At 42.7% G+C, this 17,162-nt stretch overlaps 1 protein-coding gene across 3 annotated transcripts in view; it reads right to left on the bottom strand.

Moving 5' to 3' along the window:
• Positions 1–14,012, bottom strand: part of LOC125775211 (DNA-binding protein RFX2) — a 29,216-nt gene extending 15,204 nt beyond the window's left edge. For 2 of the 3 annotated variants that reach the window (XM_049445766.1, XM_049445767.1), the window contains exons 1-3: positions 13,288–14,012; positions 10,593–11,340; positions 10,254–10,500 (exon numbers count right to left, since the gene is read on the bottom strand). In XM_049445766.1, the coding sequence (XP_049301723.1) occupies positions 10,254–10,500; positions 10,593–10,985 (640 nt within the window). In that variant the 5' untranslated portion in view covers positions 10,986–11,340; positions 13,288–14,012. The other variant, XM_049445768.1, reaches the window with a different exon arrangement.
• Positions 14,013–17,162: the final 3,150 nt, after the last annotated feature.

Genomic DNA, 17,162 nt, shown 5'->3' with positions numbered 1-17,162 from the left:
TTACATGAGTTGTGTAGCGAGTACGATTTCCCACAGTAGGACATATTGTTACAACGCCTGTTGTACATCATGGCGCCGGAATTGATGTTGCAGTTTGTTCTAAACGTTGTATGCTGCTAATAACCAAGGCACAATACGCTGCGTGACACTCTAGTGCATCGGAATCCGGCTTGTTCGGTTATTTTAACGTAGCTTCAGCCTCTTTTTGGTAATCAAAATATATCTGCTAGTCACAGTTCTTGGAATCTTTCCATATCTTCTATATGTACACACGCACACACACACACAAACACACGCACGTACTGCTGGAAGAAGTTATGTTACACAGTATGTTAAACTATCTATTTCTGACCATGGAAAAGCCGGTTGGTTGTAATAGCCGTCGGTCAACATCGAAGTTCATGCAATGGAACCCATACATCATACCACGCGGTTGGGTATTGGTACTTGTCTCAAGGACGACTGACTGTGGATCCTCGTCTTACAGTGCTCAACTACAATGTACACACGCCCCACTACAAGCAAACTGCAGCAATGCACCGGTGTGCCACCCGTTACCAGCTGGTACCGAATGCCTCCGTAATCCTAGCTGCAAGGATTCTCGACGTCCGATCGAACCTTGGCGTCTCGGGAAGCAAGTTACCATGGGATCCTGCCGAAAGTAGGTTACACCATCACCATCACCTGCTCGACTACTCGAGCCACTCAAGACGGGCGGGTGGAATTCCGCCGATCCTGCCGAGTGGCCTGATTTCGTATGCAGAGTATGGACGCGTACGGATGGTTGGATTGAAGATTGGCCCGGTAGAGTAGCCAAGCGTCTCCGGGACGTGCAAATCGAACAAAATCGATACTGAATGAAATCGGTACGCTCTTGAAGGTGGAGGCTTTCCCCCCCGGTACGTGTAATGGTGCAAAGCGTTGGGATGAATTCTTCAGGGCCAGCTCATTCTCGGAACACTACTACGCTTCTCTCGCTCTCTCGTCCTCACTTTCATTCGCTTTTGTTTCCCAACACACACACACATACAGACGCACACACACACACACTTTCTCTATTGCACTCTATCAGCCATCATTGATAACTCGATTCCGGTGATGATCCTGCCCATCACCTACGATCCCGTCACCCGGCCTTTATGCCCGTCTGCTGCAGCTGAGAGTGAAAGTGAATTTTCTTCTTCGATCGGTGCTGGACCTAGCCTATCGTTGTGGTACGAATGTACCGAATATGTACCCCTTCATCGAAGGGTCAAAGGTCACTCGTAGATCACCCTATAGAAAGAATCTCCTCTATAGCCGCAAATAATATTGATTAATTTGATTTCTTGCGTTTGTTTTCCAATAATAAAGTAACTTGTTTTGGCCTTTCTTAGATTTACTGTGCCTGATTAAAAATTGGTTTCCAAAACAGGTTCCTTCCTCGGCAGTGACAGTCTTTAAAATTGCAAGAACTTTCAAACTTCACGTTCAACTCCACCGGCAGGAAACCTCACAATTCACGCAATTCACTATATCATACGCCACTCGTTAGCAGCAGCTGACACGGCTAAGATGACTATCCTGTAGCTGCTGGAATGTGCCGCTGGCGTACGTTTTCCACGATGGCGACAGCGACAAACCCTTAGCAACGGGCCACGACTGACGCGACGGTGTAGAATGAACTGAATTCGATACCGAAATCTATCCCCTGGTGCACCGCGCGCGTCAGGACTTTTCCGGCACATCTTTTCCGCTTTACCAAACTCAACCACCACGCACGCACGCCCTCTCACCCAAAAGCCAGCCAAAGGCAGCATCCGCAGCCGCAACATTTTCTCGCCTTTTTACTCATTCGTTGACTCTTCCCCTAACTTTTGCTATCTGTTTCCCGATGCACATGGTACACGCTTTCCTTGTCTAATTCTATCTCTCCCTTTCACTCCCTCTTGTTCTTTTCTTCTCTTTCTCTGTGCTATTCGTCAGACACTGCGTTCGAGTGACAATCCCTTCCGCATCCCTATATCCACATGCGAATTTGAAACGATCAACAACAACTTCCGATTTGGTTCTGGTTGTTTCTAGTGTTCACAAGTCTGGTTGATAAACAGTGGCAAATACAAAGAATATGGCAGTAAGCTGACTCTACCATCGAGGGAATGTTTGCGAAATTTAGGACGATTTGAGGAATGCTGTTGCAACTTCAGCCATAATACCAGACGATATCGACAGTAAAATAGCTCCTTTATTCCAGAATAGTTCCTTGCAACGATGCAATGGAATTATGAACTTGCTATGCAAAAAAGGACATGGTCGGTAGGTGTGGCCACAGCGAATGTCACAAAAAGAAGCCAATAAATTTGACCAAAAGCCGATCTTCCAGATCAGCGATATTCAGTTTCATATTCATGCCCAAGAAACACTTGCCTTAACGATTAGCCATATTTTAATCGAATCTTCAGCAGAGAAAAACGGAAAGGACACCGGATACCGCTAATTGTGAGCGCGGGTGATTGATTTCTCACCAACCTGGTTTCAATCGGATGCTGTGGCCTCCGGTGCACGATGCCTACCAGATCAAGATTTCAATGTTTGACGACCTTGAGGAATCATCTCCAAGAGTCCTGCACCTCGAAATGTTGATAACGTTCGTGCTTAAAACGGTGTACTTCCGCCATAAACTTTACAATCCCGAAGCTGGAAGATGTAAAATGGGCGTAACAATCGGGCAATGTGCACGGAGAGGCACCGCGGTACGTATCCTTAAGCGCAGGATGCAATCTTGATCCTGGCATGGTTAGGCTCCGCCCCGTAACGCACAAAAGAGATGCGTGCCAGTGTACCTTATGGCGGGGGGTCACGAATGTAATGAGGGAGAAAGAGAGAGAGAGAGAGAAGCTCAGGATTTTTCCCATTCGATGTCAGTGCATTCTAGCAGGCGCGCATGTCCGTTACAGCCGGGAAGTACGGCAAACGGATGGTGGAAATCCGTGACAGGGAGGATGATGGCCGTCATCTCGCTGTCGGTTGCTCTTTGCTTGGCAGATGGGTTGTCGATTCATCCTGTTTGGTTGTAACTTCAGGGCGCTACACACAGACGACCCAGACATTCAAGAACAACGGTGTATAAACGAGGCACACACCTGCCATGTGTACGACTACGAAAAACACCATCATGTTTGACGGGTGGCAGAACATGGGGAAGGGAGAGTTCATCGTACCTACAGCATCACGGTGATATGTTCAAGATTCCATTCCGGATGGAACCTTTCGACAGATAAGACCAAACACACACACACACACACATGAACATCAAAAACAAAAACGCACTTGTTTTGAAGTTAAATATTTCGTTGGGATGGGTTGCAGCAAGTGGTTGAACAAACGGACACAATTCTTCTACCTCCCCCCCACGGCACGCTGGTTATCCTGGCTATTAGGTGAAGAGCAAAATAGCTGGAGCAAATACTGGAAATTTAGTACTGGTCAGGTATTAAACAGACACGACAAGGGATGTAGCAAAAGATATGCAACAGAGACGCTATCGTGTGGTTGACTGTTATGCCATAACGGGAAAAATGTTTCATATTAATAGCGGAATGCAATTATTACATCCGGTGGTTGTTGTGTGTGTGTTTTTTTAAATACTCACCGTATAAATAAATTACGGATGGTTGGATGTTTAATTTTGGAAATTCATACCTCTTCTCAACAGCAAATGTAGAGGCTTTGAGATTGTTTAAAACCACTCAAAACTATTACAAAACACCAAGCCATGATGGTGCACTGGTCAAAGTTGAACATAGCAAAAAGGTCAAATAGAACTAATTTGATGTGTACGGCAGGAAGATCAAAGCCTTGTTGAACTTATCCGGAATCTCCCAAATAAATTTCCAACTTGTTAACGTGGTCAACGATTAAACTTTGGATGCTTTGCAAATTACTAACATTTATTGCACTGATGGGTATTTTCGTTCCGTCCGAAGAGAAAGAGAAAAAGCAGTTTTTACTCTTTGTTGTAATAATTTTAAAGATAAACAAACATACAAAAAATGCAATGCTTGCCATGAAGAGATAAACGAAACAATGCGCAAAACACTGTGAAACGGAACAAGTGCTCACGATTATAACGCTTGTTCAATATCTTCGCCCAAAATCCGTTCTCGATCGATGCCAATTGTGTGCTTCGCTTTTAAAGTTTTGCGATAAACATCATCACACAATGGATGGTGCTATTCGGAACGAACCGATCGGCTCAGATATCGATCCGTTTTTTTTTTGCCTATGGGAAACGATACACCTGTTGCGCGCCATGTTCGATAGCATCATCAGAGAGCGAATCATCGTATTTTGCCGCACTGAGAAAAATGCTTTCGTGACGTGAAACCCCGATTTATTCGAGTTTCTCTTTTTTATTTGTTTAATAAGAAAAATGATTAAATCTTTATCAATCGCAACTGTTCGATGGATTCGAACGAATCAAATAAATAATTTGACGAAACCACCAGGATGACGACATAAAACATGTGGTACACTGTCAGAAATCTTTGCAAACTGGCCAACAACAACAAAATTCGATTGGTGCGTGAATTCCTCACTGCTTGAATCACCTGAGCGTGCGAGTATCAATTACCCGTTGGATGCACGTGCAAGCGCTAAGGCACGTGTTGCATAACCCGAGCCCATTCCGTACCGCCGACCGGGCACACGGCGTACTGGGTGGTACTCGCAAAACTTCGTGAGCATTGTCCCACTAATCGTACAGGTGGTGGCAGCACTGAAACTCCCGGCGTAAATCGGACACAAATGATGCGCCCTCTTCACCGATCCCTTTGCTTTGTTGTTGTTATTATTTTTATCTATTTATTTGTCTCCCTTCACCATCGTAAGCACCCTTTTTCTTTTGTACGGTTATCGTTGCAAAAAAGGTAAGCGCACACACACACGCACCCCAGTACCCGCTGCGTAATCCTAATTAATTGAGGCGCAAATGTTGTCCAACAGCTTCCAAAGACCAGGCATATGTTTCATGCTGTCGTACACCTTCATCTCGGCTTCGGTGTACGGCTGGTCGGGTGTGTGTGTGTGTGTTTTCCCCCTTTTTTCCGAGCATGGAAAACGCACTCAGTGCAAAACAGACAAGCCAACGGGGAAACGCTTCATATGCTTGTAAAGATATCAAAAGGTACAAAAAAAATCAATTCAACTACAGCAGTCAAGAGTGATCGCACGATATAGGTACGATATAATTTTCGAGTTGTTAATCCTCCCATTATTAAGTGCACGCCAAAAGTGATACCCTGGCTCGGTTTCTTTCCCGGCTTGTGCTTTACCGGTGGAACGATGAGTCTCCCGTTTTACGGGACTAAGAGCGGTTTTTTTCCGATCCCTTTTGCGTTGTCCGGTCCTCCCCGGTGCGGTCGCATCGAGCGCGATCCGGACGAAGGACTACGCCGACGAAGTCCCACCGAGCGGCGGAGGGATAATTCTTCCAATCAAGACTAATTATTTCAGGATTACATTCGCTTCACTACACCTCGATGCAGTGCTTATCGAATGAAGCGCACACGGGATGCAGCAACTTTTGCCTGTTTTTCTCCTTCACATGATGGCTGGTGCCTTTTTTTTGTTTTGATCGAAACTCGGATCGGTTTCGAGCACAACAACACGGCAGCGATCCAGCTGAAAGGCTTTTGCTGAATCTTTTTTTTTTACCTTCTCCTGGTATGATTTGACCTATGTTCTGAATGGGAAAAAGGATAATAAACTCATTGAAGGATAGACAGGAGGTGATCGCTTACGCTGGTACTGTAAAACTATCAATTGTTACATATCGCTACAAGTCGTTTTATACACAATTCGATGAAGTGCGCGTAAAACTATTGATGGACTGCAGGGAAAGTATTGATTTGGATATTATTTCCAATTTGGTTAGGAACAAACAGACAAACAATTGTCAACAATTTTAATTCCAATATTTTCTTTTGTAGGTAAAATGATTATAATATATTTTTGTAGGAAAAAGGAGCTATTATTCCTGCATGCCAAACGGAATTATATATCCTTGGAATATTCATCATTAAAAAGCGCTAATTTCATATTTCATGCATCACTGCGTATTGTAAAATTATATCTTAGATGCCGCTGTCCATAGAAGTGTTGCATAAAACTTTTCAAACTATTTATACATTGCCCAACATGTATCTATAACTACCCCCGCAAGCGTACACAAAAACACACGTGAACACAACGCATGACCAACTCTCGAACATTCAAAAGAAACCAGCCACACAAAACGTCGGAAAATTGGCAGCAGTGCTAAGAACTGCCACTTTTCCCCGTAACAAGGATAAATGAAATCCGGATTCGATAATTTCCAGCAAAACTAATTTCCACTCTCGCTCGCTAACACGATACGCTTGCACGCTTATTATGAACCGGCAAGACCACAACCGCTCGGCGAAAAACTTGCCACACTTGCTACAAAATGTTCCTCTGGAAATGGGATGGGAGCAAACCTTCCCATCAGCAGTATCATCTCTCATCCATCAAATAAATTTAGATCAAGAAGATAAAACTTTACATCGATGCTACTTAGCCCGGATCGTGTCTCGCTTCGCGCGGCAAGATCTGTTAGTTAAGAGTTTTAATTAGGTTCGGGATCTCTTTGGCGCGCGTGGTAGAGAAAGCGCGTACCATTCGTTATCGTCTTGATGCCGCAACCGGTGATGGTTATTCCTGGATGCTTTTTTGATATTGTACGAAACAAGGAAGAGCGATTCAAAGAGTGTGTGAGGAGAAATGTTGTTTTTTTTTTCTTTTTGATTGTGTCGCAACACACATCTTCTGGACGCATTACGGTAAGACGATGATCGGCCCGAGCGAAGGATATAAAGACAAAACACGCTCCCAGTGGATACGAACTTCTTTGTCACAGCCAAAGTCATCCTTTTACGATCGAAAGTTGCAAAAACCGATTTTAGTCTCAGGATTTTCTAGCTTGTAACGGCCCGATGACAGGGCATGGCACGTGATTTCCACTGAAGAAAGTAGACTTGCTGAGAAAAGCAACTCTGAGGACCGGTGAGCTGTAGGACACGTTACGATAGGGAAGGTGAAACCGTATCAATTTCACCCCAATTACCACACCAGCCAGCACACACCGGTTGGTACGCCACCTAGTAATCAGCTAGTCGTGAGCATTACACAAACCAGCCCAAAAACAGCCGAAACGGCTGTTGATGATTATCTTACTGCGGGGGGTGACCAACCACCCCGATAGGGAAGAGGAGGAATGGCTGTTAATTTGTGATGCTTGCTTTCTTTAACGCATCCTTCAATGGCTTCCTTCGCCCGGTGGCAACCCCCGGCCGAGGGCTCGCCAAAAACCCACTTGACGAGATAATGAGTAAGTGGGAAAGAGCAGAAGGTGGGATTATGGCTGTGCCACCACATCCCGTACACAGGCATGGCGGCGCTAGACTAAAAGTGATACATTTAATTGTGCCGCTACCAGTTTGCCCTGACCGTACGATTCAAGTAGCGCGGTAAACGGTAAACCCCGACCCCTATTCAAGGTTACAACAACGGGGAAAATCTCGGTCGCGTCTCGCCGTGCACGGAGGTTTTCACCGTTGCACCGAGAGCGTGTCTGATTACACGTATATTTTGACGTGTTTGACAAGTTTGTCTGTGAAAAATGTCAGGGTGCAAAAAGGATACTACTGACAAAAGGCGGCAAAACGAAAGACCGGCCACACCGGATGACGATAACTTGCTATTATACACAAAAAATGGATACGTTTAATTAAGCTACTACCCGCCCTATGGTCGATCGAAACGAACGAGGGATGAGCGAGGGGGGTGCAACGAACCGTGTGACAGTAAGGATACGGAAAAGTGGTGAAATGAAATCGAGATAATAATAGATCAAAAGATGAGTTGTTTATCAACACACTGATTCGACGTGGATGCGACCGATGGTAGATTTTTGGGGCGAAAGCGCATTGCGCGAGGGTTCACGACATTAACAAAACATCACCGATAATAGCATTTCCGTGACGCAGGATGCGAGTAATAATGAGTTGAAGAAGCCAAACACGGTCAAACGCACACAAAAAATACTGTAAACAAACAAATCAAAAGCAAAACAAATTTCCGTTCCAAGGCGCCGTACATTTCCGGAGATATTTTTTCGTTATGGTTTAGTAATTGACATTGATTATGTGCTTCAAACGATGTTTCGCATACGGCCCATGGTGCAATGACTCCAAAAGATGAAAATTGGTATACGAATGCGAGCGAATTCTTATACGTCAAAAGGCGTCAGTAGATTATTTCAAATCGTCATTGAGTGAAATTGGATCACTGAAGCAAACCATGTAATGACATTGCCGAATGCTGTAGACCCCTGTTCGCACATACACACCGACAGCACGAGGAGTTTATTTGTCACTTTTTTGTCGTTACTTCAATTTACCATCCGCTTTACGATGCATACTTCCGAGAACAATTTACGCACCGGTTGTCGCCCAAAATTCCTCACGATGTATCCGTCCACTTACGAGCCCATACATGCGAGCACAGCACATATGGGGCCAATGCTCTATTGCACACGGTAGCCAACCGTGGCGGGCGAAGAGGTACCAATGATCAATGCCCTTTGATTCTCGGAACGCAAATAAGCCTACACACACAAAGTGGCGCTTCGAAGCATTCTCCAAGAAAAAAAACGCACGTGTCGTCACGCAGTGTGGCAATTTACGAAAAGAAATATTTTTCCGAGCGTTGAATTTTGGCAACAGACAACATATTTCTCCATTTTGGAGCATTTTTCCCACCCGCACCGTTCTGGTTCAATGACCTTAGCTTCTTCGCACGTATGCGCTAATCAACTCGCTGCAAAGTATTATCCTGATCGAAGGAAAATAGATCCTCTGCGTTTGCTCCGCGGGGTTATGATTTGACGCACATGTGAAGCTGACAAACACCGCAACAGGCGTCCAAGGTCCATGGAACACTTCCATAGAGGAAATTGTGCATCCATTCGAGGCGAGTTATACAGTCAACAAGTTAAAAAAATGAAAACTGTGTTGTTGTATTTTCTCGAAGCTTATGGTATCAGGAATATCTGGCAAAAATGATAAATCAACATACCGACAAATAACGACGTTACAGTCCGCAAGAAGTAAATTCGTCGGTCCCTGCGAAAATGCATATGTCCAATTTAACTCGTTTTTCACAAATTAATGAATTACAAATCGGTACAAAGAATTTCTTGAAATCTTGTGAACAAATTGGTTTGAAATTTTCATCAGGTATTTTTTTCCCAATATCCTCAAAAACCCGCGTAGCACGAATTTCCCCGTATGATGAATCGCGGAGCAGTTTGACCGTTTAAAATTGACAGTTGTAGGATTAACTTTCCTTTTTTCTCTGGTAATGCATTACGATTTTTAAGCGATTTTTTAAACGGTTATCCATAAAAATGTTTTCCCTACCTTCTGTGTATGCATTTATTTTTTTAGAGAATTACTAATGTTCTTGGACTAGATATCACTCCAGGTACCATTGAAGCAATGCACTTGAATGAGTTTGTCACATGTGAACAATACTGAATTTGTGTAAACATTCAGGTTGATTGAATTCATGTTTATATTTAGGCATCGTCCTGCAATCTAATGAGAAAGCAGAAAGCAATAATATTTCTTCAACATGCAAACTAGCACATGAATCAAAATGAGTTTGACATCCCTGTCCAAAAATGCCAATTTGCATCCTCAATCCGCCGTTTACTTTTAGAATGCTTTAATTTCCGTGCAATGCTGCGTCGTTTATTTAAATAGTACTTGCATAATTACTGAAAATTTTTAATAAATATATATTTTTTTCTAAGTACTAAAAAGATATAAGGCCATGCCATTAGGAACGAAAAAAAACATAATTATGTTTAACTAAAATATGACTCAACAGTTTATGGGAAATGTTCAACATTAAATTCGAGTCAATTTTGGAAAATACAACAACATTGCACTTAACAAGTAAACTTATAAATGAACAATCAACGTTTTCAAAACAATAAGAAATCGTAATAAAACAGGTTTAATGTCAATCTTTGACCGAAATGTCACGATCTAAAAGGGCATTTTATAATATCTGAACAATTTGCTTGCATTGGTGTTGTAGTTACGACTGATTCTTTCGGTGATTGTTGCCATGACTCGATCCAATTTTACGTCTGCCAGTTAAGTGTAAAATTATGACGAATTACTCACCTGTTACAGTTATGTACTGTGGTGTACCACTGCCAGGACTTTGACTCTGCACCACTGCTACCTGTGCCGTCACCTGTGTCGTCTCCTCACCAGTTGCTTCCGAAGAATTGCCACTCTCAACGCTTTCGTTTGCGACCGAACCATCCAACAGTTTCTCATTTTCGGCCTTTGTCTCGGCACTTTCGCTATCGTCGTTTAAGGGTACGAGATCGATCAGCGTTCCGTTCGTATTTATCACAATTTTTTTCTAAAAAAAAAAACAGCGTAATGATTTTTATATTATTTTCATTCGATTAATATTTGACAATTTCAGGGTAAATGATCAAAGAAACAACCAACCTGCTGCTGAATGATTTGCTGCAGCGAAAGTCCATTCGCACTGCCCAGAAGGTTCATAATGTTGGAATTATTTGTCAGCAGGTTTGTGGACATGAGTGTACCTTTTGCGCTTCCATTCTTCAAACCACCAGTGATGGCGATCGTGGGCAATTGTGAGGAACTGGAGGGTCGAGAAGCCATGCCAGTTGCCGAGTTCGCCAAACTCACAGTTGCCACCTCCACCGGTCTAGTACTGTTGGTGGTGCTGCCACTATCAGCAGTGTCGGTGGTGGTTTTTTGCACTACAACACCTTTATCGGATTGCTCGATTGTAACGGAAGCTGCCGTTGGGCTACCGTTAGTTGCGGGTATGACGGTAATAAAATTGCGTTGCGTTGCTAGCCGTGTCGCCATGCTTTCGTTAAAGATAGATGCTCGTTTTGGTCAAGCATAAATAGTACTCTCAGACACTAGGGCCAGTGTTTATAATAATTTATCTATTATTCTTCCCTGTAAAGTATTGACGGGACTTTACGGTCCCTGTATAACATGCAACGGGATGTTTCGTTTTTGATGATAAAATGGGATAAGCGATGATATGAAATGTTGTTCAGAATGATTGGGCGGCACAGTTATCACTGAATTAAAAATGGTACCGTTCCACGGTACGTTTGACGAATGAAGCTGCTGTCTAGGGTACGTTCAGATAGTGTCGCTGAACATTAGCGCTGCGGCAAATCACTTCCTTTATGTGTAATAAATATACAATCTGAAATGAAAAGAAAAGTAATTTTAAGCAACTTTAAAACAGGAATCGAATGACAAAAATAAATATTATTAAATTAGTTATTGTGATGCGGACTACTAATCGGTAGCCCATTGTTACGTTGAACGCCATCTATTGGGAGCTTTAAGAATCAATCAAATTAGCACATCTTCCTTGTTCACAGGATAAGAGTACTGCTAGGCGTTGTGAGAAACTTGAATATGTTGTTTTTAAGATACTTAATGATGTTTATCTTTCGTAAATAAGTTGTAATGATTGCGAGAAACGATTGTTAATAGCTAGCTGTAATTTAATTATTCATTAATTTCGTGTTTTGACGTACAATGGAGCGTTGATAGACAATGTGGACTATATTTTTATTCCACACTCCACACTGCATTGTTCCGTAAACGGTTGTTTTGTTTGTAAAAAAACTTTTACCCTACGTTCGTATTCCTACGTGGAAAATCATTACAACAATCCACGGAAAATCAGCACTGACACAGAGAAGACAATTTAAATCTTCCGAGAGATTACACTTCACCGGATCCACCCGTGTCGTCCATACGCTTCCCGCACAAGACAAGGATACGCGGGGTACGGTATTGTTGGGACTTTGTATTGTTTATAAGCACAATTAGCGGAAAAACAAACTAGCAAATGCCGGTCGTTCGGTCGTTAAGAAACAGAAACGAATGCACCAAGCACAGGACGGCTACTGACGCCTAGCGATCAAACGTGGCTACGAAGGACTGCAATGTGCTGCTAGGACACCGATGCATGGCGGTGGCAACGGACTTTGTTAAAAGAGTAGACAAAACAGGAAAGCATAAAATAAAACACCAGCGACTGTCGAACAAAAATCGTATCGATCAAACAGACTCCTGGCCGTACCGCCAACACTGCTAGCCCCTCTGCTCGCCGCCATCGCTGTCCTTTGCGTTGGAGTGCCGTGGCTGGGGTCCCACTTAACCCGAAACTCGGTATGGCACAGCCAGCTGCAAACGTAACTGAAGCCAGAAAGGGATACGAAACACATCAGCAGCGTTGTGATGCAGGATACGCTTCGCTAAACATCTTCGCGGTTGGTTGTTAGGGGTCCTTTCGGGGTCCTTGCTTAGTATGTGTGGTATTGGTGGCGTTTAGTGAACACCATATGGGGACGCGACCGTTTCATGGTGAAGAAGGTAAAGTAACGAACGCAGTATCGTTCCCCCTGGATACGGGGACAGTGAGCAAAAGCACGGCCAGCACGGCACAGGCTACCTTCTCAAGCGGAACGTTCCCTGCTCAAGTGCGTTAGGTTAAACGCGAATGTAATATCCTTTGCTTTCCTTTCCGTGTTTGCGTCACGTGCCGTGCACAGAATTGAACCCGCTGCACAAAGTACAAATAAGACACTTAATCGAAATATATGCTTGAAAACTAAAAGAAGCAAAAATCACCAATAATAGAGTATCAAAGTGGAGGAAACAAAATAAGAAAAGAACCATGCCAGTGCTATCGGGGTTTTATAAATTTAGAAACCCTTACTTAGAATGTAAGTTTAAAAAAAATGGAATTATAAGATATGGCATAAACAGCAATAAAACTATCAAACTGTCCACAAATAGATATGGTAAATTCTTTGCTCAATGATGCGTTAAACTTAGCAACCCGTGGCAACGCGTGCCTTGCACCTGGAAACCGTCACGCTGCTGGGTACTGCCGTGCGCGCATCCGTTCTGCGCGTCCCAAAGTACTGGTAAACAAACGCGGCTAGACGACATATTCTTGCGAAGGCGTAAGGACATCGTTTGCAGGGAACGAATTAAAAAGGGGAGTTACATTTTTCAAATTGTTTGATTTTCATTTTCTTCGTATGAGAATCATACGTACGATATGTTGGACAGTAGTAGCATTCATGCGTTGCTAATTTCCAACTATCCCAAAAACGGAAATATAACTTACCTTTCCTCTATCCTTTCCGCAGGATGAAGAGCATCTTTTCCGGAGAAAAATCGTCGCACTGCTGTGTGTTTCGATCCATCGCTAGTGTTTAGGGGTACTATCGGTGGTTATCTACGAAGTGGACGGTTGCATTCCAGCAGTGGTTTTGTATTCGACGGTCTATCGCACAGACGACCTGTTACACAAGCCCTACATCAGCAGGAAGGATCTTAGTTTTTCCTACGATCACACACACTGAAGTATGGGGATGTATGGCGAAGTAGTGGAATCTAACCTTAGCACCGTCTTTGCAACAGTTGCGTTCTTAGAAAGGTGAATATTTTCGTTCCGAGAAAGGGTACCACGAACGTACCGGTTGCGTCCACAGGCAAGTAGGTTCGTAGGGTTTTCACATACCACACCGAACCTGACATACACCAGATGATTACTACGATATTCACAATCCTTCATACGATGGCACCTTGCACAAATTCCCCGGTTTGTTACGGTGTGTACATTCGAAGATGTTAATTTCAGCACGGAAGTTCACGGAACACAGCTACACATCCACCAACAAATGTCCAAAGGACTCGTATTTTTCGCTACAAAACTGTCCGCCCGTGTAAGTTTGCCTAGTCGCACCAAATTACGTCCGATGGGGCACAGTTAGTGTGAAAAAGGGAGGCGGAAAATCCTTTGCACAGTTTCGTAGCAACTACTTTGGTGAAATCTCTTTTATTTTGTTATTCGTTTTTCAGCTCGTTGCCAAGGAGACAAAATTTTGACAGTTGCTGTCAAACAACTGCAGCACACAGTGGTGAGGAGGTGGTCTCAGTTCATTGCGCCAATGGAAATGGTGTAAAAGTTCCAATTGCAGTATTGAAGTGATAATTATTCAGCAAAACTAGTTAATAAGGAGAAGAATTAACCAATTGAAATATTCATTTAATTTGTTACTTGATTTCCGATACTGTAATAGCAAGAAAAGGAATTAGTACGAAGTTATCACCCGTTGAAGGATTTGTGCTAAAACATTTCTATGATATTTGATTGATTGAAGATGTTTTAATTTTAATAACAAAGATTTTGATATTTAATCAAATGGTTGTTCTTAACTGGAATATATTATATCAACAATAAATGCTCATTCACGTGAATCGCATTATGTTTTGATTTTCATATTAGCCGCCGTCTCGATTTAGCCGCTTTATCATTGTACTAAACAACCGCCGCCAACGAATTGAATGCAGATTTGAAACAACCGTTACAATCGTAGAAATGGTAAAGATTTTAGTTCTTGATAATTGTTCGGTTTACTAAAAGGAATTGTTATAAATTGAGTGAATTCAAGATTTTTTAAAATGTTTTCAAACAAATATAATTTGTTAAATGGAAAAAATGTTTTTAGTACAAAAGTGCAAGAAAGAAGGTTCGTCGTTTATTTAATTTTAATGCTAAAGTTACAACTCTCTGTAACTTTAAATCTTTTATTACATGTATACGAAATTGCTGTAATTGATTGTAAATCAAATCGCAAAACGGTAACTTGTGACTTGTTAGCTCGTTTGGGGCAGTGGCTATAAAACTCTAATTAATTGAAACTAATTAGAATGACAATATTTTAAAATATTAGGAAGTGAAGTCGCACAAAAAGCGCAAAAGCAGAAGTCTACTAACTGACCTAAACCAATAGCTTTTCAATGAAGCGCTCAGTAGATTATAAAAAGTGCACTTCAATTATGCTAAAACTATTCAAACGATAAATTAAATTATAATTATCAATTATAATACACTGCGTATGCTTTTACAAAGTGTAAAATGTGTCTAATTTGTAGTTCCCTTTTTCGACCTAAATTACAAAGGCAGAAACCCAGGACACAAACTAACCCATCCGTAAGGGGTGGGTGTTTTGTGGTGAAACTGTTTAGATCCCAAGACTTTGTTTTGCAAACTTGCAACATTTTTGTTTCTACCGTTTACCATTCCACACCGACATCCTTTTACGAAGTAACAAGAACAACAAAAAGAAGAAGAAAAACGGAAGAAAACCTTTTCCCCCGTACACTTAAAACCATCGTCCAAGAACATTAGCTCTTGGGAAGGTTAATCCAACCGATTGGATGTTGGTTGGAATGGGTGTCATGAAAGATTTTATGCGGAGATTTTGCTCTTTCTCTTTTCAAGCATTGATACCATTGCATCCTGTTGGTTTGTTTGTCGTTCTCTTTCTCGCTCTTTCGCGCCTGCTTTATACACCCATCGTGTTTTACACACAATTCGCGTAGAAAAGGTATGATTGTGTAGACACCACTCCAGCAGCAGTCCTGTGTGGTGTGGATCGTACAAAAACATCCGAGTAGGGCAGTTACCATCGACCATGGTAACCACCGCACGGACGGGATAGGAATGTAAAGGAAGTGAAAAAAGCGAGGAAAATGTTGGTAGTTTTGTTTACTTTCAAAAGAAATTATGTTGGATCACGGTGAAGATGCTCCTAGCGATGGGGTGGTCAGAAGCTAGCAGACGCTGAAGCAGGTACACAGAGAGAGAAAAGGAAACAGAGAGAAAGAGAGATAAAGAGTGAAAGGAAAGGAATTTGAATCAAGCAGAATTAGGTGCGATAGGGGATGGAAGTGTGATGGGTAGCAAAAACAAAATCGCCAAAAAACATATTTTTCTACAGCCTATGCCACCGTTTTGCACATGAAGAGTGACGAGGTCGGGACGCAACATGAGTGTTGTTACCGGTCTCGAAGGGATTTATTAGATTTTTTGGTCAGGCGGCCGTCTTTTGCTTTTTTGATTTTGCCGAGAACCTTTACCGGCCGATGGAGTTGAAGCTAGCAACTCAGGAAGACATCAAATAAATTCTACGCACCAGGGACAACGGATGGACGGCTCTTGCTGTTTGGGATTATCGTAGAAAAAAAAGGACAAAACGGTCGCCACTAGAGGGTAGGTGCATTTATGAAAAATATGACTTTCCGTCACCCCTACCCTGTGGTGGTGGTCGAAACGGTAGCAAAAGGGACCTCCAAACCCTACCTATTTGAACCCATCAATGTGACACGAATTATTGAAACGAAGGTATACACCTCATCTCAGCAAGAGGTGATAATGTATTCAAAGGTGATTTTTCACATCGTAAATTGAAAACTTGATCGGGCAAGATTGTATTCGGAAGGAAAAAACGGTGTCATCTCAGCGGTGGCTAGATTAAGTTCCATTCGGTTCGATGGTCGTTTCACCGTACCGTGGTTGGTGGTTTCGAAGGGAAAACATAGCTCATCGTCACCGGACTGAGCGCAAAAGCCTCTTCAATTGTCATCATTTATGACGCGAGCCGTGATGGGTGAATTAATGTGAAATGGGAATGTCACAAGCAGCAAAAGTAGCAAACATTGCTACACATAAACCGAAACCGTCGACCATCAAATACGGTCCTCGTACCATGGGACCGTTGGGAGAATCGAGAGTGGAGCTAAAGAACCAGAGCACAAACAGTGTGTGAACAAGCAGTGGCGCTACCATTGAAGCAGAGAAAGAGTAAAAAGAACTACATATAGCGAGCAGTTTTGATAGCAAATGGGAGCGAACGTACATTGGTTGGAAAATCTGTGTGAAATGTCCCCAAGCAAAAAATATGTGAAACCATACAGACACACACACACGAGATTTCTTATTCTCCAGGAGCAAATACTCTTCTTTTTTTTTTTTTTGAAAAACCTCTCCCATTTATAAACTTTCTCCCAACGGTGGCAAATGGGCGCGAAAGCCATGCTGGGCCGTATGTGGTGTGTTGTGGAGCCCACCACCAGCATAGTTGAGCGCGAGAGCGCACGTAGTATGCGAAGAGAAAAGCGCCCAGCAAAGGCTCCAAAAACCCCAACTCGAGA

This window comes from Anopheles funestus, chromosome 2RL, assembly GCF_943734845.2.
Source record: "Anopheles funestus chromosome 2RL, idAnoFuneDA-416_04, whole genome shotgun sequence".
NCBI classification, from domain to species: Eukaryota; Metazoa; Arthropoda; class Insecta; order Diptera; family Culicidae; genus Anopheles; species Anopheles funestus.
Note: the sequence above shows the minus strand (reverse complement) of the source record. Positions and strands in the feature narration are given on the sequence as shown.